The sequence below is a fragment of the Hylobates moloch genome, unplaced genomic scaffold (genome assembly GCF_009828535.3).
Source record: "Hylobates moloch isolate HMO894 unplaced genomic scaffold, HMol_V3 SCAFFOLD_15, whole genome shotgun sequence".
NCBI classification, from domain to species: domain Eukaryota; kingdom Metazoa; phylum Chordata; class Mammalia; order Primates; family Hylobatidae; genus Hylobates; species Hylobates moloch.
The window spans coordinates 32,003,019-32,030,728 of record NW_026652290.1 but is presented as its reverse complement, the minus strand read 5'-3'; the positions used below and the strand labels follow the sequence as shown (position 1 = coordinate 32,030,728).

At 40.0% G+C, this 27,710-nt stretch overlaps 1 protein-coding gene across 2 annotated transcripts; it reads right to left on the bottom strand.

Annotated features, from left to right (window-relative positions):
- Window positions 1–542: 542 nt before the first annotated feature.
- On the bottom strand, window positions 543–27,579 carry CKAP2L (cytoskeleton associated protein 2 like). Of its 2 annotated transcripts, none has more exons than XM_032177648.2 (9): window positions 27,487–27,579; window positions 25,423–25,489; window positions 23,611–23,662; window positions 19,056–20,293; window positions 15,359–15,566; window positions 9,555–9,710; window positions 5,531–5,594; window positions 3,656–3,845; window positions 543–1,735 (listed from the first exon to the last, which is right to left on the bottom strand). In XM_032177648.2, the coding sequence occupies exons 1-9, from the start codon at window positions 27,521–27,523 to the stop codon at window positions 1,510–1,512; spliced, it is 2,238 nt and encodes a 745-aa protein (XP_032033539.1). In that variant the 5' UTR covers window positions 27,524–27,579; the 3' UTR covers window positions 543–1,509. The 2 variants fall into 2 exon arrangements, with proteins under 2 accessions (XP_032033539.1, XP_058284940.1); XM_058428957.1 differs by lacking the exon at window positions 27,487–27,579 and adding an exon at window positions 27,413–27,470 and having other exon boundaries at window positions 816–1,735.
- Between the last annotated feature and the right edge of the window lie 131 nt (window positions 27,580–27,710).

Genomic DNA, 27,710 nt, shown 5'->3' with positions numbered 1-27,710 from the left:
TACATGCCCACAGTGTACTAGGGTTCTCTTTTCTCCACAATCTCATCAACATTTATCTCATGTCTTGTTAATAGCCATTCTTATAGATGTGAGGTGATAGCTCACAGTGGTTTTAATTTACATTATTCTTATGATTAATGATGCTGAACACCTTTTCATATCTATACCTATTGGCCATTTCTTATGTCTTCTTTGGAGAAATGTCTGTTCAGGTCCTTTGCCCATTTTTAATTATTAGTTTTTCCATAATTGAGTTGTAAGAGTCTATCTCTTATTGAAAGTCTGCTGGTATTACAGGTTTATAGCTCAGTTTTTTGAGCTTTATTATAAATCTGACTTTCAGAAATAGATCTGCTTCCCTTAAAAAAATCTAGTTCCTGGATGAGGCTGATAGACCTCTGATCAAAGTCCATTCTCCTTGGTAATGAATGCTCCTTGTGAGGTTTCTTGGGACAGCCAACTGGTGTATCCTTAGACAAACTCCTAATTCTCTATGCAAAGCCATTATCACAGTTTTCTATAATAAATAAGATAAACAAGCAGGAACTAATAGAAATTTAATGTTGTTTTAAGATAATACTTAAATATTAAGAAAGCTAAAATTTTAAATGTGTTGACTAGGTTTTTCTACACATTATATTTACATAACGACTAAGGTAAAACCTTTCCACAAATAGTTGCCCATGAGGAAGGAAAAGCAACCTACAACAGTCTCTGGGGCTTGCACTGCCTTCTCAGGCCAGCTATCCCCTAGCTGAGCAAATAACTGAAGTGAAGAAGCAAGTGTCCACTCCCCACCCCTCTCCCCTGCCCCCCTTTTGTTATTTGAAGTGTTTCTGAGTAACAAATGCAAAACTAGGTTTGGATGTAAAAGCTAGACGACCATGCCAATTCAGGATTGTGTTTCATCTGAGGAGACCTGGCATAGAAAAAACAAGAATTCTCTCTCATTTACAAGGATACTGTGATGGAAGTCAAAGACCACACATAAATTTATGATCTCTGAGCAAAGGCACAGCTAGCATAAACTCATCTGTAAAATGAGGGGTTTTGACTTGGCCATCTGTCAAGGTCCATTCAGCCTGTCAAGCTAGCGTCAAAGTTCAGATCTTCCACAATGAAAGAACTTGCCCTCTGCTAAGGTGGATGCAGAAAGAAAAGTCCCATTATATTGTGGGACCAACCTTCTGATATAAAAAACTATGTTGGGATTAAAGTAGATCAATAAAGTATAAATATTTATCATAGTTGTAGGGTAAATATTCAAAAGTTTGAAATTTATGTATACTGTAAAACTTGCAAGCTAGTCTTAAACACATAAAGCAAAGATTTTCCCATGGGGAGATAAAATGTGAGAGTAAGCCCAGTGAATTACTTAAGTCCTGAGCGTCCATAATCTGGATCCATGCTGCCTCTCTATTACACACTTTTTTCCAGGTCACTTGGACAAGACTATTTCTTGTCTTATGGAGGCTCTGAAACACCTTTTTTTAAAAAAGCATCAAGAAATTATGATTCTGGGGTTTGAAACCCCAATGTTACAGGCAGCGCCTCATTTCTACGGAATATAAAACATTTTGTTTCTTCCACTTCTAACAGTTCATCAAGAGAAGCCACGACTAAATCGTGTTCCTGCAGCATTTCCGGGTAGCGGGACACTGCTCGCTCAATCCTCGACGAACGCCGTACAGGAGTTATAAGTTTCATGTCTTGCACTTCCGGCATCCCATTTATTCTGAGAGACAGCAAAAGATGCATTAAAAACCTTACCATTTAAAAAAATCCTCTTTATTATTTTTTCTTATTCCATAATAAAACAGGGAAGATATTTTAACATAGGGTGATACAAGAGACATGTCTAGAGCAGCTTTCATCTTCAGATGGCTTTTTCCAGGAGTTCGAGACCAGCCTGGGCAACATAGCAACACACTATCTCTACTAAAAAATATAAAAATTAGCTGGGCATGGTGGCACACGCCTGTAATCCCAGCTACTCAGGAGGGTGAAGTGGGAGGACTGCTTGAGCCCAGAAGGTCAAGGCTGCAGTGAGCTATGATGATGCCACTGTACTCCAGTCTGGGCAACATGGCAAGAACCCAGTCTCAAAAAAAAGGCTTTTCCCTGATTTCCAGAATGTATTGGGTGGTGTCCATCTGTTCTTGGATGGTGTAAGCATAAGGATTTATTGAATGAAGTATGAAGTGTGGTTTTTATTTGAAGTCAAATATTTGGCAGTTGGTGTTCATTTATTCTATAAACTTTCAAAACAGATGATAAGTTTTAAGGAAATGGAGCCTAATACTAAATTTGGTTGAATTAATGAATTTCAAGATTCTTTCTAGCTTTTTCTTTTTAAAGACAGGGTCTCACTCTGTTGCCCAGGCTAGAGTCCAGTGGTGCGATCACAGCTCACTGCAGCCTCAACCTCCTAGGATCAAAGGATCTGCCCACCTCAGCCTTTCAAGCTGGTGGGGGCACAGATGTATGCCAGCATGCCTGGCTAATTTTTTATTTTTCATAGAGTTGGGGTCTCCCTATGCTGCCCAGGCCACTCTTGAACTCCTAGGCTCAAGCAATCCTCTTGCCTCAGCCTACCAAAGTAACAGGATTACAGGTGTGAGCCACCATGCCCAGCCTTTTCATTTTTTTTGAGATGGAGTTTCACTCTTGTTGCCCAGGCTGGAATGCAATGGTGCAATCTTGGCAGACTTGCCTGCTAATTTTCCTTAGGCTAATGTAATTAGTGGTTTTGTGAATTCTAGAGCCATTAAGAGGTAGTTTTTGGATTAACTCTTTTCATCTACTTATGAGCTGACTGTAGTTCATCCACTTATGAACTGAACTGTTTTCATCCTCTTATGAGCTGACTGTAGTGAGAAAATGGTGTGTCTCAGAGAGTTTAGGATTGGAAGAGGTTCAGCTGTGCTTTCCAGGGAACTAAAACACAGAACTGTTGTCTTGGTGCCCTTGTTTGGAATTCTTTCCAGATCGTGATCAGAGAAGAGTGGTGCTACACTCACATTTTAGAAAATGACACTGACGCCCTGACACGGCTCCTTAAATTACTATGGATTCTGCCTTAAATTTATACTTGTTAAAAAATAAAACGTTTCTGACTTTATGAGCAGTCTCTGACTAGTACATACTCCACTGCTCTCCGTTCTTAGAGGGGTATTCACTGTCCCTTTTCTCCCACAGCTACAGAGTTTGCTCCTGCTTGGGACTTTGTGCCCTGTCTTATCACCCCAACCATACCCAGCTGTGTCAGGACTTGCAGGAAAGGCAGATAGGATCCGCAAGTGCAGGACAAATGAGAGTGAAAAGGTAGGAGAGACCATAGGAGGATGGGGGTGAATGCATTCTAATATCCCTCTTGACTCTGGCAGCACCTTCCTCACTGCAGGTCAGGTCTCATCAGGGAGGCGAAAGGGGGATGGTGTGTGCAAAGAAAAGACATAGACCTTCCTGTCAATGGTTCCCACCTCCCCTCATCCTCAGTTCTTTCCTGAATGCCAAAGACGGATTAAGCCACTTGAACCTCATATGAAGGAGAAGTATCTATAAACTGCTGTTACTCTAGATCTGTGAAGGAAAAATTGAGACTTGGACTAGAATTAAGTCTGTGAACACAAAGTCTGCTTTAGAGTTTGCTTACCTAGGGATTGGACCAATCTGTAATTTGATACCAGGATAATCATGCTTTTCTGCCTTGGCTATTCGGGGTGTCGCTGTGACTTGTTCCCTCTCTTTTGGAGAAAGAAAAGACTTCACAGATTCCATCTTCTTGGCCAGCTCTTCCACTGATGTTCTACTGGTTTCAGCAACTAAAGAGTCAGAAGTAATCCCTGTGTATGTAAGATCATGAAGGAAAGTAAGATTTACCAATTTGACACTTCATCTAAAAGTCAATAACATGAAAAATACATACATACAATGATTTCCCAGTGATCTTCATGGGCTCCACATACTGAATAGTGATTGATTTGAAGTGTGACTTATAACTTGTTTTTTCATGTTAAGCTCTGTAGCAATGTCTTGCTACATCAGGCTACCCTCCTGGCCAGCCCCCCAGACTGTAGGTAGATTCTTGACACCCTTTCAAGACTCTGAACATATCTCCAGTCTCCTATTCACTCTCAAGAGAGCTCTCTTAGGGACTAATCACTGGCCTTCTACCCTTACACCACACCTTAGATCAATTTTCTTGACTCACTAAGGTTAACTCACACAACCTCCCAATCCCATTCCTCCCCAGGATGACCACATGGTTACTTCCTTGGACAGTGGGTAAAAACTGTCTTGCATTAATAGTTTTCATGGTAGCCCAAACACAATCACCAAAATGAAAGGAAGGAAATCAGACTGTGCCAGGCACACTGTGGCTAGAGGCTGACACCCTAAGTGAGGTCAACAGGGTGCAACAAAGGCATGGATTCCTGTCTTCTCTTTTTATTCCTTTTAAGAACACTGCCATGTTTTAACCAAATGTCTGAATTGTAGCCTCATTCTCAAAGAATCTACTATTATCTATTTTATGTCCTTCTTACCACATGTAGTGGGTTACTTAGCTACCTGACTTGATTGTTCCCCAGTTAAATCTACTCTTTTTTTTTTTTTTTTTGAGATGGAGTTTCGCTCTTGCTGTCCAGGCTGGAGTGCAGTGGCGCAATCTTGATTCACTCTAAACTCCACTTTCTGGGTTCAAGCAATTCTCCTGCCTCAGCCTCCTGAGTATCTGGGATTATAAGCATGCACCACCACAACTGGCTAATTTTTCTATTTTTTTTTTTTTTTAGTAAAGACAGGGTTTCACCATGTTGGTCAGGCTGGTCTCAAACTCCTGACCTCAGGTGATCCACCTGCCTTGGCCTCCCAAAGTGCTGGGATTACAGGCGTGAGCTACTGTATGCAGCCTAAATCTACTATTAAAGGAAAAAGATTTGTCACCTTTTAAGATAACAAGAATCATCCAATTTATTTTCTAAAGATAGCTTGTTTTTTCTTTCCATTCATATAACAAGTATCGTAAGCAATTATAATGTCACTCATGTTTGGCACAATATATGTCTCATAGAAGAGTCTTCTAAAGGTTATGACCACTGACAGTAATGGTCAACCAATTGAAGAGATTCCTGAGATAGCTATTTTTAAAGCGTAACCCAAATTTAGATGAGTATGTTGTTGGGTTTATTATGATTAAACATGTAACTTCAGGCATTTCCCCTTTTTGCCTCAGTCTCTTCCAGTAAAGAGCCGTTTGTCTTCTGCCATCTAGGATCCCAAGGAAGTGGGACACTCCAGTCTAGGCTGTTTTGGTGGAAACAACCTTTGTTCAGTATTGAGCAGTGTATTTACTTGTAATAATACAAATAAATCAGCTGATGACAATCGCTGAAAGGGCCAGGTCATGGAAACCAAGAAGTGAGAAGCATTTCAGGGGATGATTCTTTTCTTCTTTTTCCTATATGTCCTGGATGATTTTTACTGGTACAGCTAGAGAAGATGAATTTAAATACAAAAATAATAGTACCTTCTGTGGTTCTGTTTGAGTCTTGCAAGATATTAAGAACAACTTTCCGCAACTCTTGTATTGGCTGGAAGGAAGGAAGAGAACATTCATGGAAAAAATTTGCTAAGGAACTTTAACTTCAAATAAATGTTTTATAATAAACAACGTTTCCTTTTAAAATCTCTTGTCTAACTATAAATCTTTCGTCTAGCTTGACAGTTTTATAGCTTCATGAGAAAAGTAAAGGAACAGAGAAAATTCTGATTAAGTGTTGGCACACTTGACTTAATGAACAGATGTATTTAAAGTTGTCCATAATGTAATTTGTCTACATCAAATTCTATTTTCCTGTTGATTTGTATAATACTGTCAAATATGTATTCCTACGTAATGATTCTGGCCCGATGATGTAAAGCTAGCTACACAGAAAATGCATTTTATATATAGATATATAGATTTATTTTCTTGAGACAAGAGTCTCACTCTGTCCCAGGCTGCAGTGCAGTGGCACGATCTCGGCTCATTGCAAGCTCTGCCTCCCAGGTTCATGCCATTCTCCTGCCTCAGCCTCCCAAGTAGCTGGGACTACAGGCGCCCACCACCATGCCCAGCTAATTTTTTGTATTTTTAGTAGAGATAGAGTTTTACCGTGTTAGCCAGGATGGTCTCGATCTCCTGACATTGTAATTCGCCCGCCTCGGCCTCCCAAAGTGCTGGGATTACACGAGTGAGCCACTGCGCCTGGCCCCAAATACAATGTTTTTTGAGATGGAGTCTCTGTCACCCCAGCTGGAGTGCAGTGGTGCGTTATCAGCTCACCACAAACTCCACTTCCAGGGTTCAAGTGATTCTCCTGCCTCAGCCTCCCAAATAGCTGGGATTACAGGCATGTGCCACCCCATCTGGGTAATTTTTCTATTTTTAGTAGAGACAGGGTTTTGCTATGTTGGCCAGGCTAGTCTCAAACTCCTGACCTCAAGTGATCTGCCTGCCTCAGCCTCCCAAAGTGCTGAGATTACAGGGGTAAGCCACTGTGCCCAGCCCAGATACAATCTTTGTAGGCATTTTGGGTAATTTTCTCCAGCTTTTCCTTTCTTCTTTTATTTGTTAACATACTTAGAAAAAAAAAAAAAAACCTTTATGGAAAAGTAATTTTCTGATAAAATTATCTGAGATAGGCTTTATTGTTCAAGTATGTAAACCATGCCATGAAGCAGAAGCTGCACTTTCCCACAAGAACATTATAGTTGGAGGTTTGTCTTCCTTACCTGGAACTCTGTATCAAATAAACTGACAATAAAGCATAAAAGCAAAGCTTTCCATACATTTTTTCAAAATCCAAAATAGAATTATGATTTCAGCTAAATGAATGGGAATAAATGTATAGAATATATTACAAAGAGTGAATTCTATAAAACATTCATCAAGCATATTTTACGTTTGTATAGCCTTCTGGTTAATGATGGTGGATTAAATATATGTTTATTTCTAATCTCTTGAAAATCGACTGAAAGGATAATAAAGGGATTAAAAAGAGGCAAAAACCACAAAACATAGGAGAGAAGAAATGGCAATAAGGTTTTGGAAGCTGCAGTGCAGAAGGAAGAGAGGTAAACGATTTGATCTATTTGAGAGAGTTGAATCCCAAGCTGGCAGTGTGGCTGAGAAACAACCTGACAGAAAGGCTAAGGAATGGGTGGTAGGGCCCAAATTAGGAGGACTCTTTAGCATCTGTTCAAAAAGCAGTCAGACCTCCAAATCCACCCTGCACCCTTAAACTCTATGCAGCCTAATAACTGTGTCTGACTCCCTTCATCCTAACAGAAAACTGGGAATGTATTCTCCAAGTCTCTGAGGGATATCATGCAAGATTAGGATAGGGTGCTTTCTGACAAAAGGAGATAAGCAAAAGTTTCTATGTTGAGGGTTGAGACTCCCTGCTCTCTTCTCTCCCACAGCACTGGCAGCCTGGTGTCTAGCTCCCAAGAAGGAGATTGGAACAGATTTCTCCAGAGAACTTGACCAGCTCAAGAGGAAAGACCTAAAGATACTGATATTGAGGGTTTTCTAACTAATCAACTCAGCCAGATCACCCTGTGGTGAAGCCCCATCCATGCGTCTCCGGCTTTAAATAAGCTTTTTCAGACCCACCTCTTACGTGTGCAAACAGCCCAGTTTCACCACCATCTGTGTAAAGCCTTTAAAGAATAATAGAGAACAAAACAAAAAGAACAAACAAACAATAACAAGAAAGAAATGAAAAACACTGAAGAAGAAACAGACAATGTAGGAAGAAGAAAACTAATATAGGTTCTAAAAAACAAGGGATCCACCCAACTTAAGAAGGATGTAAAGCGAATCTAAAGGTGATGGTAAAGAGATCCCAGAAAGACAGCTGGTGAAGATGGCAGTAAAAAGTAACTTGGTCAGTCTGGAATAAGCCAGAAGGGTCTAGGAGAAAGGTCTCTATCTAAGAAAAAGAAATCAATAGAATATCTGATGTTTTCAAAATATTGAGGAACTTAGACAATTAGAGAGTGAATTAATTATATAATAAATACTCAGAAAACTAAGCAAAGGCAAAACAAGACAATAACTCCAGGAAAAGTAGAAAGTTGTGCTTGAAAGGCAAAGTAATCATAGTATTCATAGTATATACTACATGGCTCAACATATTCATTTTTTTTTTTTTTTTTTTGAGATGGGAGTCTTGCTCTGTTGCCCAAGCTGGAGTGCAGTGGCGCGATCTCGGCTCACTGCAAGCTCCACCTCCCAGGTTCATGCCATTCTCCTGCCTCAGCCTCCCGAGTAGCTGGGACTACAGGTGCCTGCCACCATGCCTGGCTAACTTTCTTGTATTTTTTAGTAGAGAGGGGTTTCACCATGTTAGCCAAGATGGTCTCGATCTCCCGACCTTGTGATCACCTGCCTCGGCCTCCCAAAGTGCCGGGATTACAGGCCTGAAACACTGTGCCCAGCCCATATATTTCTTATATATTCATAACAATGTGAATGCTAAATAGTGACCAGAATTTCCATGACTCTAATGAAAGTATAAGGAATGGCAAAGGTCTATAAGGATGGTAAATAGGGGTGTGTATTTGTGTGTGCTGGGGATCTGTGTATTTATGTGTGAAAGAGGGCTAAATCTTCACTCTGCATAGCTGGAAGTCCATAAATTATATCTAAAACTGAAAAATCAAGAAACAGAAACACGTTTTCTGAAACTACAGAGATTAATATAAAAATAATCAGTTTGCTCTTGGAAGGGGAAAATGGGAGGGAAGGAAGGCAGAGGCCTTATTGAACGAAACTTATCAAACTACTTGACTGCTTAAACTATGTGCATGTACAATTCTGATTTTGAACCATTATGGAAAAAGGTACCACACAGAATATGGAGCATGACATGGAAAATGACATTTTAATGAAAAGCATTATAAAACTATTTGATGGATGGGCGCAGTGGCTCACGCCTGTAATCCCAGCACTTTGGGAGGCCGAGACGGGTGGATCACGAGGTCAGGAGATCGAGACCACCCTGGCTAACACGATGAAACCCCGTCTCTACTAAAAATACAAAAAAATTAGCCGGGAGTGGTTGCGGGCGCCTGTAGTCCCAGCTACTTGGGAGGCTGAGGCAGGAGAATGGCGTGAACCCAGGAGGCGGAGCTTGCAGTGAGCCGACATCCCGCTACTGCACTCCAGCCTGGGCAACAGAGCGAGACTCCATCTCAAAAAAACAAAACAAAACAAAACAAAACAAAACACTATTTGATGCAGTTTTTGTAAATAATAATTATATAGTGTTTTTTTCCCTAAATTTTAGAATTAAAAGTTATTTCATGCAATGGCTCTTAATTCTTGATTTAAGGATGTTGATGTATTGGGTTTAATATATTTTTAAGTTCTTTATGATAAGGTATGACTTTATAAGTGTTGGATATTGATGTTGCAAACTTCTAACCATTGTATTACAAACAACAAAAGAGAACTCACACGAAAGAGAATTTTAAGAAGTTACCCACCCAAGACAGATACTCACTGTTGCCCCATTTTTAATGGCCTCTTCATATAGCCCAATAACATCAAAGGTGCCTTTACTTGCCAACAACTTTGCTTTGCAGATCCAGAATTTAGCAAATTTTTCAGCTTCAGGAATGCTGGACAATATGTTAAGTATTTCATCAGAAGGTACACCCTGAAATAAACCAAAATATCCAGAGGTAATTATTACCATTTCACTGTTAGTCTCACATCTCCTAATATTTATTACAGCAGGTAGGCAGAAATTGGTTTGATCACTAATATTTTTGAACTTTTAAAAAAATTTCAATTTTACTGAGGTACAATGTACATGTAATAAAATGCGCCTGTTTTAATTATCCATTTTAATGATTTCAGATTAATAATTATCATTTTTTTTTTGAGATGGAGTCTTGCTCTGTCGTCTAGGCTGGAGTGCAATGGCGCGATCTCGGCTCACTGCAACCTCCACCTCCCAGGTTCAAGCGAGTCTCCTGCCTCAGCCTCCCGAGTAGCTGGGACTACAGGCACATGCCACCACATGCTCGGCTAATTTTTTGTATTTTTAGTAGAGATGGGGTTGCACCGTGTTAGCCAGGATGGTCTTGATCTCCTGACCTCGTGATCCGCCCACCTCAGCCTCTTAAAGTGCTGGGATTACAGGCATGAGCCACCATGCCTGGCCTAATTTTTCCTTTTTTTTTTTTTTTGAGACAAGGTCTCACTCTGTTGCCCAGGCTGGAGTGCAGTGGTACGATCACAACTCGCTGCAATCTCTACCTCCTGGGATCAAGCAATCCTCCCACCTTAGCCTCTCGAGTAGCTGAGGCCACAGGCATGAGCCACTGTGCCTGGCTTCCTCATCATTAAATTTTAAGAGCTATATGAGACCAAATAGAAAATGTTTATCATAGCTGAAGGTAAGAAATATGTTCATTTTTACATGGTACAAAAACAAAACAAATCCTAGAGTAAAGATTTACATATTCATAATATTCTATATTTATAATAACGAGAACGCTGAATAGTGATGAGAATTTCTATAGGACTAATAGCAGTGTAAAGAACGACACAGGCATGCGAAGGTCATACGGGTGTATATGTGTAAGTGTCAGGGATTTATGCAGGTGTTTATGAAAGAGGGTTAAATCCCACAAAAAGATACTTTGAAATGGATTCACTGGTTTGGTTCCCTTCTGGCTTGTGCCACAAGCAGGACAATGACATGGACCCAGAGGAATGGGGAGCACTACCATGACCAGAAATCCAGGTACTGGCACACTCAGCCAAGCAGCACCTTCTACTGCTAGCAATGGGGGAGACGCAAAGGCAAGTTCACAATTGAGAATCACTAACATTTGAGAAAACCAACACTACGTAAAAGAGGCATAAAACTCAACAAACAAGAATGAACACTGGAGCAAAGAGGAATACTTTTAAGAGTATCACAGTCAATATCTTCAGAGTGATAAGACAGAGTATTGCTATCCTAAAACTAGAATGGGCTGTTATGAAAAATAACCAATAGAAGGGCAGAACAACTGCATGGACAGTGCTGAAGAATACATCTGTGAGCTGAAAATTCAGCTGTGAAATCCTCCTAGAAACCAGTGTAATAAAACAATGAAGTGAACAGTATGAAAACAACATTTAGAGTTCTGAAGGATATATCCATTACTCAATAATTCCAATATCCATCTAAGAGAGTTTCTAGAAGGAAGAAAGTTAAACACACAAAGTGGTTGTAGAAGAATTTCAAGAAACGAACAAAGAAACAGTTGTTCAGGTTGAAGAGGCTCTCAGATAGTTAAGCAGGATGAATGGGAGAAAAAAATATAATAGAAAACCAAAGATAAAAAGAAAATCATACAAGCTTCCAGAGAGGGGGAAGAAAAGGATTACCTATAGAGGAATGAGAATCAGACTGATGTAAGACATTAACAAATCAACAACTCCAGATGCAAGAAAGAAAATGAAGCAGTCACTTAAATTTTTCCAGGGAAAACAAGCTGAAATTAAGAAATTTCCCCCAGCCAAACTATGATTCCAGCATGAAGGCAAAATAACAAGTTTCATAAGAATACAGACCCAAAGGGTTTACCATTCAAAAATAATAAAGTCACTAGTGAGTAAACTTTAGAATTCACATGAAAGACTTGAAATAAAAGTAACTGCAGGCCAGGCGCAGTGGGTGGTTCACACCTGTAATCCCAGCACTTTGGGAAGCTGAGGCAGAGGACTGCTTGAGGCTAGGAGTTCGAGACCAGCCTGGGCAACACAGTGAGACCCTGTGTCTACAAAAAAATGTAAACTATAATGGGTATAGTGGTGTGTACCTGTAGTCCTAGCTACTCAGGAGGCTGAGGTGGAGGATCACTTGGGTCCACCCAGGAGTTCAAAGTTGCAGTGAGCTATGATGGCATCACTGCACTCCAATCTAGGCAAAAGAGTGAAACCCTGTCTCTTAAGAAAAAAAAAAAACAAAAAAAGGAACTGCAAGAAGAATATGATATATATTCTGCAAATCATGTTTGAGCTTACATCTACCACTTTATTTTCATTTCAGTGTATTATTTTCTTTATGAAATAAAACTAGATCAAACACAGAAATGAGGAAAAAATAATTCATGTAAGCTGAATTACAAAATAAAATGGCAGGCATAAGTTTAAACATACAAGTAATCATAATAAATGTGTACGAAATTTGCTTTTTAAAAGCAGAGAGTTTCAAATTTGTTTAAAGAATTTAACTGTGTGCATTTATATGAAATATACCTAAAATGAGTCAGCCCATGAAGGTTTAAAGTAAAGGGATGGAAAAAGAGCTACCAGACATATTCTAACAACAAAAAGCAGGTGTGGCAAGATTAATCAGACAAAAGAAATCAAAGCAAGTCATGAATCTTTCTGTACCTAACAACATAACTTTAAAAAATAGAAAGTAAAAATTGACAGACATATGAAGAGAAATTGTCAATGACTAATCACAGTGCCAGTGAGAGACTTTGGCATATTTCTTTCAGAAAGCAATAGATCAAATAAACAAAATAGGATATACATTATTTTCAAACACTTTTGGAACATTTACCAAGAATGATCAGATATTAAGGCCACAAAGAAAACTTCAACAAAAGCCATCAAGTAGAGTACACATAGGCCACATTCACCAACTACAATGCAATATAACTAGAAATTAACAGCAGAAAAAAACCTCCAAATCTGGAAATTAACAGATACTCTTCTAAGATATTTTTTGGGTTAAAGAACTCAAAATGGGAATCTCAAGCTATTTAGAAATGAACAATGAGAAGATATGTCAGTTATAAAGCTTTTGTGTATCGGCCCCAAACCCCATCCTCTGCTTTGTGATGCTGGGGATGAAACTCTGTAAAACACTTTCTGCTGGGCAGCAGCTCCCTGCTCAGCTCTGCCAGCAGGGGGCACGAGAGGGCGGCTGCAGGGATGGAGAAGGAAGACGCTTCTTCCTATTTGCTTTCATCACCCCAGCAATGGTCCCTCACCCTGGCAGCAACAGTTGGTTCTAGCATCTTTTTTTCCCCCTCAGGGCCCACCTCCCTGTGCAGCTTCAGAGCAGGAGCACCAAATGGATAGCATCTTTTCCTCAAAATCTGAGCCCCAGCCCTGCAGGGCCTCTCCTCCATCATCTGCTGGGTAGTATGCCTTCCTTACAGTTGGAGTCCCATTTCTACCAGGGTTTGTCTCTCCTGCTTCTTGGTTCTGATACCCTAACCTCCCTTTGTTCCCCTAGACCCAGTGGGTACAAGCTGCTTCCTGCAATTATCACCACGTTACCTCAGGTTCCTTTGTGCTGTCAGCCCTGTGTGTAGCACCCACACCCCTTCTGATCCCTTCAGCATCTTGTGCACACAGGCTTACCATGTGCTTTCACAGCCAGCATCTGTGCTCCCTTGTATGTGCCCAGAGAGTGAGAAGTGCCTGACAATTCTTGTCTGCCCGAGGCAGCCATGAATAAATGATCGTGGAAGCTTTAACACTGTAGCTCCCTTGCCTCTGATCAGGATGACTCTGAGAGATGTGACGGACCCTGTCTCCAGAGCTCTCCTGTGGGGCTGTGCCAGAGTCACCGTCCATGGATTCGCTTTTCTGATCCTACAACTTCACTCCCCTCCCAGTTTTCCCTGGAGTGTCTTCCTAATAAACTACTTTCACAGGGATTCTCCTCTTAGGGTACACTTCTAGAGAACCCACATAAGATACTGTGTAACCAATTACATTCTTTCTGCAGTTTGTTTTTCAGACTTGATCCTGACTGATAAAGAGTATTACTTAGTCAAATCTGAGGGATATGACCAAAGTAAAATTCAGAGGCAAATCTGCTATAGCATTGAACATATTTATAAAAAAAAAAAGAAAGACTCACTTTTAAATGATCTAAGGTTTCAATTAAAAAGCTAGGAAAAGAGCAATAAATATAAAAATAGATGCAGACATTGATGCAAGAAAAAAAAATCAATAAAACCTGAGGTCTTTTAAAAAGATTAATGAGAAAAAATCTTCGGCAAGTCTAATTTTTAAAAAGTCACAAAATTACTACAGTTGACTCAAGATATATGAACTCTAAATAGAGCAATGACCCCATAACAAATTGAGAGGATATATACAAAATTATCCTCCAAAGAAACATGGTCCAGATGATTTTTATGGGCAAGATTTTATCAAACCTTCAAAAAATAAAAATAATTCTCATGTCATACAAACTATTTTCAGTGTATAGGGCGAAAAGGAAAATACTCAACTCATCTGCCTAAGTCAGCATAACATTGGTACTAGGAAAACACAAGAAAAGACAACCAAAGTACATAAAAATGTGAATAAAAGAATTGCAACTCACAAAAATATAATACTTCATTTCTCTACATACCTATACTTTACGAACATGCATGAAAACAGAAAGAGTGACTGGCAATGGTGGTCACCTCCAGAGAGACGTTTGGGATGCCTAAGTATGTATGTTTGTAGAGGGAGAGAGGTGATCATTTATCTGCATTGCTTGAAATGATTTTAATAATAAAAAGGTACTCATTTTTTAAATAATACAACAACAAAAAAAGAGGATAAGAAAAAGAACTCAAGTTTAATTCCACAAGGAGAAATAGTTAATATTTAACTGGATGTTGTGAAAATGTTGCCTGGAGTAGACTTAAACTGAACTTTTCCTTTTTTTTGCTGATGTTCAACATTACCAGCCAAAGGACCGAATGAGCTTTGCTTTAGGCAAGGATCTTAGTATAGAAGTTTATTCCATCATTTTTTATTAACATATTTTTCCTTCAGGAAAAATTTCTCCTAAGGATCATACTCTTTGCCTACCATCTGTTTTATCCTTATCTGCAGAATCCAAGATAAAATTTAAATACTATTTGTAGCTACCCAGAGTATTTAGAATACTCCAACTTTACATATAAACTTGCCTTGTGACCTCCGTTTCAATGTTAAATGTGTACTCTTCAGAACCTGATACCCAAAGAAGGCAAAGTTCCTTTTGGAGCCAGTTTGTTTGGATTAGTTTTCCAACTTCTTTGTGCCTCAGTTTTGTTTGTAAAGTGGTCATAGTAACAGTGGTTATGATAATTATGTGAGATAATCTTAGCTAAGTGCTTATAAAAGCAGAGATACACAAAAGCCACTGTTTATGGGCATGTCATTATTACTCTATATTTACAAGAGTAGCTAAATTTCTACTTAGATGAAGGCTATCTCTCCTATATTATATTTAAGAAAAATATTAAAAAATTATAAGACTTTGCGCCAAAGCTGGAGGAGCTTATCTTCTTCACTTACCCCTTCAATGAGGTTCAGACATTCTGTCAGAGTGTTGTTAATTTTACTGGACAGTTCGAGTTGTGCTTTCTTTTCTTCCTCTTCTTTTTCAATGCTCTTCCAGAACGAAATATTCATTTCCTTTATTACTTTTCTTTTTGTTTTAAGTTCCATAGGGGGCCGTTTATAGGTTTTTCCCTTAGATTTCTGCCATTCTTCTAGTTGTTTCCTGAAATTCAATTAAAGGGAGAGTGGTTTTATTTATTTATTTTTCAACATAGTCAAGCTGCTAAAGTATATGGTATGTATAGATAGAGTATAATTAAATACTTTCAACTACAGACAAAAATCAGGAGAATGGAATTAAAAAACAATTTACAAATGGGTAATGGCAGCATTGGGTTGTGCCTACCCACGAGAAGGCAGACACCAACATTCTAAGATCACACGTGGCCAGCACTTCAGACTTCAAATAGAATTCGTGATTATTCATTATTTTTCTCTGAAAGTTTTCACTTCACTATATGCTACTTGACACTTGCTTTCCTAAGACATCCTTCTATTTTTGAGATGACTAACTCAGCACTTCATTTCTCTCACCCATAAGCTGTCACTCAACCCAAACCCACCAAGCCTGCATTCTACTCTCAATAAGGTCTTGGTGTGTAAACTGACCCACTTCACCTAGTTCCTTAGCCCTCTCTTGACCAGACATGACTCTTTCATAAGCTAGATCTATAAAGTCAGGGCTCTTAAGTAGCTGGTCTCTGATAATGCCAAGTGTCCCCCACTGCTCACATTTTCCACTCCAGCTTCTAACAGGTGATAGACTGCCTTTTGGGGGTAGGGGCACCAAGACATGTAGACCTCATGTTTGGATGTAGGCACTCTGGTTTCTTTAAATTACAACTACATATTAATAATGACTTCCAAGTGTACATTTCAGTCCAGATATTTCCCTGGATCCCCAAACTTTGTAAAACCCACCGCCTAGTTGATATCTTTTGATGTCTGACAGGCATTTCAACTTTAATACTGTCCCAAACACAGTTATTGATTTTCATCTCTGCATCTGTTCCAAATTTTTCTTACTTTGGTAAATAGCACCCCAGGCTGTGTCACTGCCAAGAACTTTCCACAGCTCTTGGAATAAAATTCAAAATATTTTCCAAGGCTGAAAGGCACAGTGTAATCTGGCTCCTGCCTACCTCTCCAACCTCGTATCACACTAGTCTCCCTGTCACTCATCCCTTCCAGGAGCTCAGGTATCCTTGAAGTTTCTTTTTTTTTTTTGAGACACAGTTTTGCTCTGTTGCCCAGGCTGGAGTGAAGTGGCATGATCTCAGATCACTGCAACCTCCACCTCCTGGGTTCAAGTGATTCTTGTGCCTCAGCCTCCCAAGTAGCTGCAGTGACAGGTGCGTGCCACTACACCCGGCTAATTTTTGCATTTTTAGTAGAGATGGGGTTTCACAACGTTGGCTAAGCTGGTCTCAAACTCCTGACCTCAAGTGATCTGACCACCTCGGCCTCCCAAGGTGCTGGGATTACAGGCGTGAGCCATTGCACCCTGCCTCCTCGAAGTTTCTTGATCCAGACTCATTCCTGCCTTAAGATCTCGCGTCTTCAGTCCTCCGCTCAAATGACACCTCCATGAAGAGGCAATTACCTGTAATTACTGTGTCTTATTTAGTCAGTGTGTTGGTTTTCTGTCTCCTCCACTAGAGTGTAAGCTCTATGAAGGCAGAAACCTTGGCAGTCCAGTTCCCAGCACAGTGCCTAGCACACATAGGTATTTAATAACACACAGTAAAATTCACCTTTTAGTGTGCAATTCTGAGTTTTGACAAATGCATGAAGTCATGTAAGCCTGACTATTATCAAGCTATAAGATGGTTGCAACACCATCAATAATTCCCTCATGCTCCTTGGTAGTCAGTCTCACCCCTAACCCCCAGCTCCTGGCAATCATTGATCTGTTTTTTGTCTTTATAGTTTTGTTTTTTCCAGAATGCCAATAACTAATTTTTGAATGAATGAATGCTATTAACTCTAATTTCTGATTCCAGAGCAAAATCCACGCAATATTTATTATTTCAGCCCCAAATACTGCCCCCTCACCTTCACTCCAACCACCTACTTGATGATACAAGGTGAGACATCTGCCATGTGCTTCCTCCATATTCCTAGCATTTTTCCTATCTCCTTAGCCTTCCTTCTAATCATAAACGAAGAGGGAACTTTCCCTTTCTAAAGGCAACTTACTTGTAGGACCTCAATGCCATAATTTTGTTTCTCTAGTACTTTCTATATACACCAAACAATTAGCTCCAGAAAGGTAAAGACTGACTGTGTGCTCATCACTGTGTCTCCTAGCGCCTGGCACACTGCAGGTGCTGAAGAAACACCTACAGAATTGAGTGAATGAATCCCTCCCTCTAGACTCCTCCTCTTTTGTAATCAAACATGTTCAACATGCAACACAGTCTTATGACCAATCCTCTGTTGTCTGAACCTAGACTGTGAGCTCCAGGGCTGGGACCCTGACTTCCTTATTCAACTCAAGGTCTCTGCACTCACTTCTCCTTCTGCTCAGGATTGTTCTTCTTCTTGTCACCAGTCTTTTGTGAGACTTAGGTCTCAGCTCAGACGTTGCTGTTGAAAGTACCTCTACCGATCCTTCTATCTGAAGTAGCCATTCCAGCCCTACTCTCTTGATCATAGCACCCTGAATTAAGTTGTTTACTTACTGTCTCTTCAGGAGGGCAAGGAGCTTGTGTTGGTGTTCAGGGCTGTACCAAGCTGTACCTTGCTTCACCCTGCTACACTTTTTGGCAACAACCTAATTTTACATGTTCCCTTCACTCTTGTCAGAAATTTCCTTATTTTCTACTTGAAGCAGGTATACATATGTGCTTCTCCTGGGAGGCTCACCCACATCATGAGACTATATTTGGTCCTGAGTAGAAAGTGTACAAAATCCACTGGCTCAGTTTTAATCAATGTATGTTAATATTAACTAACCTGAGACCTTGATTTCCATGCCTGGCTAATTTTGTATTTTTAGTAAAAACAGGGTTTCTCCATGTTGGTCAGGTTGGTCTCGAACTCCCGACCTCAGGTGATCCACTCACCTCAGCCTCCCAAAGTGCTGGGACTATAGGCATGAGCCAGTGTGCCCGGCCTGAGATCTTGATTTCTACCGTCTGAACTCTGTATTTGAACTGACTGCTCCTGCTTGAGCTTACTTGCCAAAACTTGGCCCACTCAGACTCATGAAGTTTCTGGTTCTTCCCTGGTAACTTTTCTGGACGTAACCACTGGTTTGCTTGACAAGAGATTATCATCTTCTCACCTCCTAGCTATGTGAACTCACTTATCTGTTCTACTGCTGTTCAGTCTAGCATGGCACTTATTGGACAAGTGTCTACATCTGCACCCCCTACTTCTTACTCATCCATTGTTTCAATTTCTTAAAAAGAAAAAAAAAAGCCATTTTAAGCATACGATTACAGAAAATGATTTATAACATATGTGTGTATCACCTAGCCCTGTCAAGTCTTAATATTTGTTATATTTGCTTCCAATCTTTTTTCAGACTGTAGTTAAAAATTACTTAGGAGCCATTATTTATGGCCTATTTCCTGACCTAGTCTTCTTGATGGTCAATTTGCCTAATCATCTTAAGTTGCAAAAGCTTAGAATTAAAGCAAAGTACCTTCGATCCTCTGCTGTTGCCTTCTTTTTAATATTTGGGTTTGTTTGGGTCCCATTTACAGTTGTGACATCAGCTTGAGTTTTGGGAGCTGTCTTATTCAGAAAATGGTTCTGGGGAACAGCCTTTTTCAACTTGGAGTCCAAAGTCTGTGCTTTTTGCTGAAAGCCATTATTGTTATGTTTATTACCACTGGTTCCATTTGGTCTTATGCTAGGGGTGCTTGGAATGGCTGAATCAAATCTGCCAACTGTCAAATTAGGCCTCTGGCTTATGGCTTTTGATTTTTGCAGTACACATGATGTCTGAGGTATACAAAGTTGGTTGGACTTCTGATCTTGCTTGATGTTTGGATGTCTGTTGTTATATTCACCCTGAAGCAAACTGGGGTATGTTCTGGGTTTGGTGTGCTTCACTCTCTGTTCAGTAACAGGGTATGACCGTATCTTAGTTTCATTTGGTCTTTCATATTTACCCCTATTAACCTTTATATCTTTGATGTTCTTGACCACTGGTTTCTTTGATGACTGAACTTTACTAAGGGTCTGAATAAAGTGAGAGGGAACCGTCCTTGAGTGTTTTACTCCTGGTCTTGCAAGACCTGCTCCTCTAGAGAGTTGCTGTGATTTTACTGGGAAAGTCCTGCTTTGTGTTTCTCCAACAAATTGTTTATTAACTCTATCTTTCAGAACAGCACTATTAACTGAACTTTTGCCCAAGGCTTGTTTAGGAACTAAACTGTTCTTGGTTTGATTATAAGAGTCAGTCTTTGGCTTACTTCTGGTACATAATTTAGGATCTGGCTTCCTCTCAGGTTCTGTTAAGATATCGAGCAAGTTCTCTTTGTTTGTTTCTTTTATAAAGTTATCCAAAGATTCGTTTTCAACATGGGTATTATTCATAGAGTCTATACATTTAGCATTTTCTTGATCTGTTAACTGCTGCTTTGTAGTTTTCAATTGCTCTATATTAAGTGACCCCACGGGTTTTCTTGACAGTTCTCCTGTTATGGACGATCCAGCTTCACGCTGTTGAAAACTCTTGCTAGAAGGCTTAGAGTGTGGGTTAGAAGAAACACATTCTGAAGTCAGCCTTTTGCCCAGAAGTTTTGGTGGCTCCAACTTCGGCTTCTGGGACCCTGTAGTATTAGGTGGTCTGGGCTGGAGTTTAATGCTGATGGACCTTTTAGGTTTGACAGGCAAAACAACATGGTTGGTAACATCATTTTTGGGTCTAATAGTCTGAAAAAACAAAGAAAATACATATTAAAAAATTCTTAACGTATCTTATTGTTTTTAAAATAATAACTGTGTTTAACACATGCTAAAAAAATCATTTTTAGAATTTCATCTAAGAAAGTTGAATCCTCAGAAAGTAAAGAAAGACTTGTGCTTTTTTTTTTTGAGACAGGATCTTGCTCTGTCACCCAGTCTGGTGTGCAGTGATGCAATCTTGGCTCATTGCAACCTCTGCCTCCTCGGTTGAAGCAATTCTCCCACCTCAGCCTCGCAAGTGACTGGACTACAGGCGCATGTCACCACACCTGGCTACTTTTTTGTATTTTTTGTAAAGATGGGGTTTCACCATGTTGGCCAGGTTGGTCTTGAAGTCCTGACCTCAAGAGATCCACCTGCCTTGGCCTCCCAAAGTGCTGGGATAACAGGCATAAGCCACTGCACCTGTCCTAATAGGTAGTTTTTACAACTTGAGTTCCTATCAGAAATATATTAGAATCTTTTAGCTTGACAGAATTAAGCAGAGATGCAGTGAATATGTGAAACTTGCTCTTTCAAAAATGAATTTGCCTCAAACAGTAGTTGTTGAATGCCTATTATATCCTAAGTGCCCTCCAAAGGACCCTGAAAAAATACATACATAATGAACTTAAGTTAGGGTACCTCCCAACAAATCTCTCCTAGTACTTTGTAGAGCCACACTATATGTTTTTTAAACCACTGCCTTTGTAAACATCACAGTATCACTCAAGAACCTCTATCTCATCCCTGGAGATTGGTGACAAGGAGATAGGTGGCAGATGATGTGAGGCCTGAGATATGCTGCCACAGCTCTCAATAAACATGTAACATCTTAATAGTCATATTTGCAAAATCAGCCAGGACAGGGTTTTAAGGTTAGAGTCTATGTTAATAATAAACAAATGTTTAGTCATGTGATTTAAGTTTGGATAAGAAAGGTAGGACTAGATTACAGAGAATTTTGAAAACTAGGGAAGGGAGTTTAGAATTCATATGGTAAGTAATTGGGCAAGCCACTATGAATTCCTGAGCATCTCTCATGAAAGCAATTACTCAGAAAGGAGAATTTCACAGAGATTTATGGAATATGTTTCCAGGGTAAGATATGGGAATGCTAGAGTTACCACTCTATTTTTGATTTGACAAATATTGTGAAGAATCACTACATAAACTTGGCGAGTATGTAAAGGATGTCTAACCAGAACCATTTGGCATTAAAGGCAAAGAGATGTCTACTCTGGATGATAGCGGTGTGTGTGGTGTTGTTAGGAGTGAAACAGGGGAGTTGGGAGTGGGAGGCAGAGAGATGGATGGTATACCCACAATGGCTATATCTGGATTAATCTCTGAGCACCAACATTTATATACACCTCAGATCTCTCCATCATTGCTTACTGAAGAGGTGGAGGGATATTGGCATGAAAGCTTCCAAATGTGTGTTTTTTTAGTTGCTTTCTTATATATTAAAAACAAATTGATATAATCTACAAACCATAAAATTCACCATTTTAGTAAGTGCACAATTCCATGGATTTTAGTATAGTCACACTATTATACAGCAATCACCACTGTCTAATTCCAGAACATATTCATCACCCTAGAAAGAAACTTGGTTTACTTGTTGGCAGTCACTTCCTATTTTCTGCTCCCTGAAGTTCTTGGCAACCGCTAGTCTACTTTCTGTCTCTATATGTCTATAGATGTGCCTATTTTAGACGTGTCATATAAATGGAATCATGTAATATGTGGCCTTTTCTGTCTGGCTTCTTTCACTTAGCATCATGTTTTCAAGATTTACCCATGTTGTAGCATGTATCAGTACTTCATTACTTTTTAAAATTAACTTTTTTAGAGCAGGTTTAGATTCACAGCAAAATTAATAATAGTAAAAGTATCTATTATCTAGGAAGGATGCCATATATCCCGGTTTTCACAAGATAGTTTTGATTTATGCCTGTTGGTCAAAGAGTACGGCTTTTTACTCTCAAAAGTGTCCTGGTTTGGACATTAAAGCACATGGCCAACTTCCTCACAGGGTTGTTCTGAGTGAGGTAATGTATATAAAGTGTCTGGGTGTTAGTTGTTGTTGTCATGTATTGAAAGTGTTATATAAATTGTCAAGCATTATATAACCGTAATGATGACTATTATTTACATTGTGCTTTTAGTTTCTCCTAAATTCTGTAATTCCCTTCCTGAGTTCACTTTTTACTTTTACAACTATGTAAAGCAGATAAGGTAGGTATCATCCTCATTTACGAGTTGATGTACTGAATTCAGTATTGTCAACTTCCAGAGAACCCTCTGGGAACTCTGAATGAGGGCCCTTTCCAGTAGATTTTTCCTTAAGACTCGCATACTATACTGGTTCAATCTGCATAAAGTAAAAGTGTAACCCAGTGCTTCCCAAACGTTGAATCATTGTTCATAAATTTTGCCTTATATACATTTTGCTATCCTTCACAATGTCTAATGATGTCATGTATACATACAACATATATATGTCTATATATGCATATGCATATAACTGAAATATGACTGAAGTGATTTGGTGAATGAATCATTAAAACTTATTAAAATTCTCACCAATGAGAATGTTTCACTTCAGGAAGCACTACTTTAGTTACATTTCAGAACACAGATAAAAACTATGTTTTAAAAACTAAAGGTGAGATTTTTATTGCAGGTGAATAATCTGTGCCTCTTTCAGAGGGCTAATTTCTTCCATTTAAACTTTAAGTTAAGGATCCTTTACCATTCTAACTAATGTAGCTAAATTAAATTGATTAGGAAGCATATACTTGTTAAGTGGCTTGGAAGGTTCAATGCAAATGTTCTCTTTTAATGACTACTGAGCTATTTAACTGCATGGCAGCATACCAAAGTGGTTAAGATCACAGGCTCTCAGCTTTGTCACTTAATAGCTATGAGACCTATTTAACCTTTCTGTGACTTAGTTTGCTCATCTGTAAAGTGGGGCTACTAATAGTAGCCTCATAAGATTGTGAGGACTCAGTGAGCTAATGCAAGTCATAAAAGTATCAGGCGCACAGTAAGTATTCAATAAATGTTAGCTGTCAAGAGGACTAAAGTTCACTTGAGGCTTTTCTTGGTTAATAAAACTAAACTACAGTATGTCACACTTTTCAAAAAATGATTGTCTCTTATTAAACCAAACTGTTTTTATATCTGTAAGAAATATCTTTCAAATACATGTTCTTTAGGTTGCTAACATCTTTATTATTTTTATTACTAATCATACTTATGAACGCATATTTTTAAAACGACTAATTTCTACTTACAGATTTAGAAGGTGGTGGATTCTGGCAATTATTCTTGGATTTTAGATAAGGCCTATAAAAGACAAATTAAAATTAATCCTCAGCACAGAAGGATTCTAAGCTAAGCTTGGGAAGTACAGTGATTAAAAATTATGAATAGAATTTTAAATAATTAGAATTTCTGTAATGGCAAAATAATTCAAAATTATATTCAATAAAGTCTCCTTATCATCATTTCTTTAGTTCTGTATCCTCCCCCTTGGAGACCACCAACTACTCCTACTCTTTTTTTTTTGCCTTGTGATCCTTACAGAGACTGTCTATACATAAATGTAGCATTCTCACAATATTAATGAGATATATGTGTTTCCTTCATATTTATATAGTCTTACTCATTCAAACATCATTCCTGGAGCACTGCAATGTGCCAGACACCGAAGACACAATGCCAAATAAAACCATTAACTGCTTCTTTAAAAAATTTCTGGCCGGGCATAGTGGCTCACGCCTGTAATCCCAGCACTTTGGGAGGCCAAGGCAGGCGGATCATGAGATCAGGAAATAGAGACCATCCTGGCTAACACAATGAAACCCCATCTCTACTAAAAATACAAAAAAATTAGCCGGGCATGGTGGCACATGCCTGTTGTCCCAGCTACTCGGGAGGCTGAGTCAGGAAAATGGCACGAACCCGGGAGGCAGAGCTTGCAGTGAGCCGAGATTGCGTCACTGCACTCCAGCCTGGGCCACAGAGCAAGACTCCGTCTCAAAAAAAAAAAAAAAAAAAAAAAAAAAAAAAAAAAAAAAAAAATTTCCTTGTTTTAAGTCTCTTCAAATACTATCTTTTCTAACTTTCAGGGGGGAAAAGAGATATTAAAAAAAAAAACCAAGACACACATGAAATATAGCTAGTGAGATAGGAAATGCAGAAAAAGGAAAGAAAAACAGAGGCGAATTTACAAGGAATCAATCTGCATGGACCAAAAACAATTGCTAGACTAACAAGGACTTTGATTATGACTTGTTTAATGTTTGTCTCTCCCATCTACAGCATAAGCCCTGGGAGGGCAGGAATGTCTGTCTTGTTAAGCACCATTATCTCTAGCATCAGAAGTGACTGAGACGTTACAGGTACTAAATAAATATTTGTTGAATAAGTGAATTAGGTTCATTTAATCAAGGAAATAGAGGTGAGTAAACACCCAAGATAAAATAAAGGGTGAAAGCTAACTTTGTAAAAATTAACTTTCAAATAAATATTTAGTAACTTAAATGGGGAAAAAATTAATTAATGCTAAGAAAGGACAAATAACACGACAAAGATGGTAAGAATCTACAAAGGATAAAAATGAAGTGGTCATGTTTTGTCTACCTCAACAGTAAATGCTAAGAGAATGAACCAAGAGCACCACTAGGCTGGAGGGTATCACTCTGCTATGGAGGATTGATTATAACTGGCTCTCCTGCCTTAGCAAGAAATGCCAGAACCATGGTCATGTAAGTTGTTGACCAAAAATTGCCTTCATGAGAATCAACTTCCCCAAGAAAAAAAAAAGCAGAAACAGGCAAAGCTTCCAGCATGGTAGGTAATACGGACCCTTCCCTCCTTCCTTTGGAGATTCGCACAGAACAATGCATAAAGCTTTGCCAATGGACTAAGCACTGCCCAGGGGTTTTTGTCATGCCTGGACTGAAATGCTCTTTTTGTGTTATCATAGAATCCCAATGCAGTCTGAGTAGACTCTAAGCAAAAGGGACATGTTTCAAAAAGGCTTTAAATTGCTAGGACAAAGAAGGCAACAAAACTTGCATAACTGTGGACAGATAACTCACTTGGTGTTTTGGCTCTTCAGTTTTCCCTTGGCTGCAAGGTACTCCTGAAGCTTTCTCTGCCGCTCTTCTGCAACACAGGCAAGCAAACGACATAACTTTAGTTCAAGATTTTAACCAGTTCCTTAATATTCTAAAAGATGACACTTTTCTCTCTTGATTTTGGCTTTGCAACATAATGTTATAAAATCCCTAGTCCTATAAATGCGCCTTCAAGTTAACATCAACATCAACAATATCATTTATATGCTAGGCCTACACTAAGTTCTTTAAACTTACTACTTTTTTTTTTTTTTTTTTTTTGAGACAGGGTCTTCCTGTCACTGAGGTTGGAGTGCAGTGGCACAACCACAGCTCACTGTTGATGTCCCAGGTTCTAGCAATCCTCACACCTCAGTCTCCTGAGTAGCTGGGAATACAGGCGTGTACCACCACGCTGGATAATTAAAAAAATTTTTTTTGTGGAGACAGGATCTCACTATGTTGCCACAGGTGGTCTCAAATTCCTGAGCTCAAGTGATCCTCCTGCTTTGGCCTCCCAAAGTGCTAGGATTACAGGCGTGAGTCAAAGCACTCGGCCTAAATTTACGTTATTTCTTTCAATCCACAAAACAATCCAATGAGTTTTTGCAATCTGAAATTCAGAGAGGGTAAATGTCACGCCCAAAGTTACCTAGCTAATATGTGGCAATTCCAGGACTTGAAAACAGGCTTTTCTAACCCTGGAGCTCACAGCCACTGTTCTCAGCTACAACAGTCTGTTTTGAAAAATTTCTGTTACTGGCCCACCTGAGCTGGTGAGCCAGGCCTGGTCTTATGTCTTTTGTTTTTTTACAGGGATGATGATTTTTACCCACAAACCCTTATGTGGCTTCCTTTGTTGGTACTAAGGATAAAATATGCCTGGTCTGCTCACGGCAGACACCTATACTATGGTGACTTTCTACGCAAGCCATTTGTGAGGGGATGACAAGTCAATAATTTCTGCCTTCAAGAACTTTCAAACTAGTAGTGGAGATAAACACAGCAATAATTACAGTATAAGGTAAAATCTAAGGGCCATAAGAGAGGAAAAGAAGTATGGGAGTTCAGAGGTGGGGCATAAACGAGGGGAGTAGGTGGCTGGAAAAGGTTACAATTAAATAATGATGTGAAGGAAGACAAAAAGACGACAGGGGTGCCAAACGACTCTTAACCTCATCTGAACGGAGTTGCCCTGTTTTGCTCTCCGATGCTCATGTATCCTTAGAGACAGCTTGGCAGGCAATGTAGAGCGTAGGGGCTGACATAGGGGGTTGGAGTCCCATCTCCGTGACTTCTAGCAAATCAGCAAACTTTGCTGCTGCTGAGCCTATAAGGCGGACAGAAACGCCCATCTTTAAAGCTTGTTATGTAAAGTGCCTAGGACCTCGTAGGCATCAACAGGAATAATGGATGAAACGAAACAACGGTGCGTATCTTGGAGAAAGTGGCATCTGAGCAGGAGTATTTTGAAAAGTAGGAAAGGGTTCCAAGCACATCTAAGAGATTAGGGAACGCAGAAGCCTTAGCCGTGGGTGCAGATTTAACCAATCAACTTCTAACCACCGCAGGCTGAGAGGTGTGGAGTGAGAGCTCCGCCAGAGGCAGGAGACCCGGGCTTCGGCCAGACCCCGCCTCCTGGCACAGAGGACCACGCCCGGCTCTGCCTGGAGCCAAATGTGGATAAAAACAGCGCGCTGCTTCCTACTGCTGGTGAAAGCCCGAGCAAGGGGCCTCAGTTTCTTTATCCAGAACGTGGTGACAATGACATCTCTTTGCAAGGCTGCTGCAGGGCTTTCTGGAAATATGCCCGTGAGGTAGCTGGGCCCGCGCACAGCCTCCGCCGCCCAGGGCCCAGACGTCTACCTGGGGGCCGTGGCCGGGGGTCCCGTCTGCGCTCCCGGGATGGAAAACGCCCCGGGGGAAACTTAGGCAGGCGAGCGGACGGGCACCTTCCGCGGGAAGAACTCACTCGGTGGCCTCCTGTTTCCCCGGCAGTGTTCCAACGCCTGAGAATAACGGGAACTCATTCGCGGTCATACTCACCGACAGCTGCAGCGGCGGTAGGCCCAGTCCCCACCATGACTCTTCAGTTACAGTTTTTCTTCAAACGCCGCGCCTGTAGCCAAGACCGGCGTGCCGCGCGTCCGCGCGTCCTCATTGGCTCCTGCGGGTTTGAAACTCGCTAGCCGTCAGCACGGGAGGGCGGGACAACAGGCAATAGGCTCTTTGCGGTTGGCTCTGGCCTTGAGAACCTGACCTTGGGGCCC

Coding starts and splice junctions, on each gene's coding strand:
- CKAP2L (XM_058428957.1), bottom strand. CDS start 27,470: ATGAGTTCCCGTTATTCTCAGGCGTTGGAACACTGCCGGGGAAACAGG. Junction 23,663..25,422: donor CTGAAGAGCCAAAACACCAA/GTGAGTTATCTG, acceptor TGTCTTTTATAG/GCCTTATCTAAAATCCAAGA. Junction 1,736..3,655: donor CAGATTGGTCCAATCCCTAG/GTAAGCAAACTC, acceptor GCTGTCTCTCAG/AATAAATGGGATGCCGGAAG.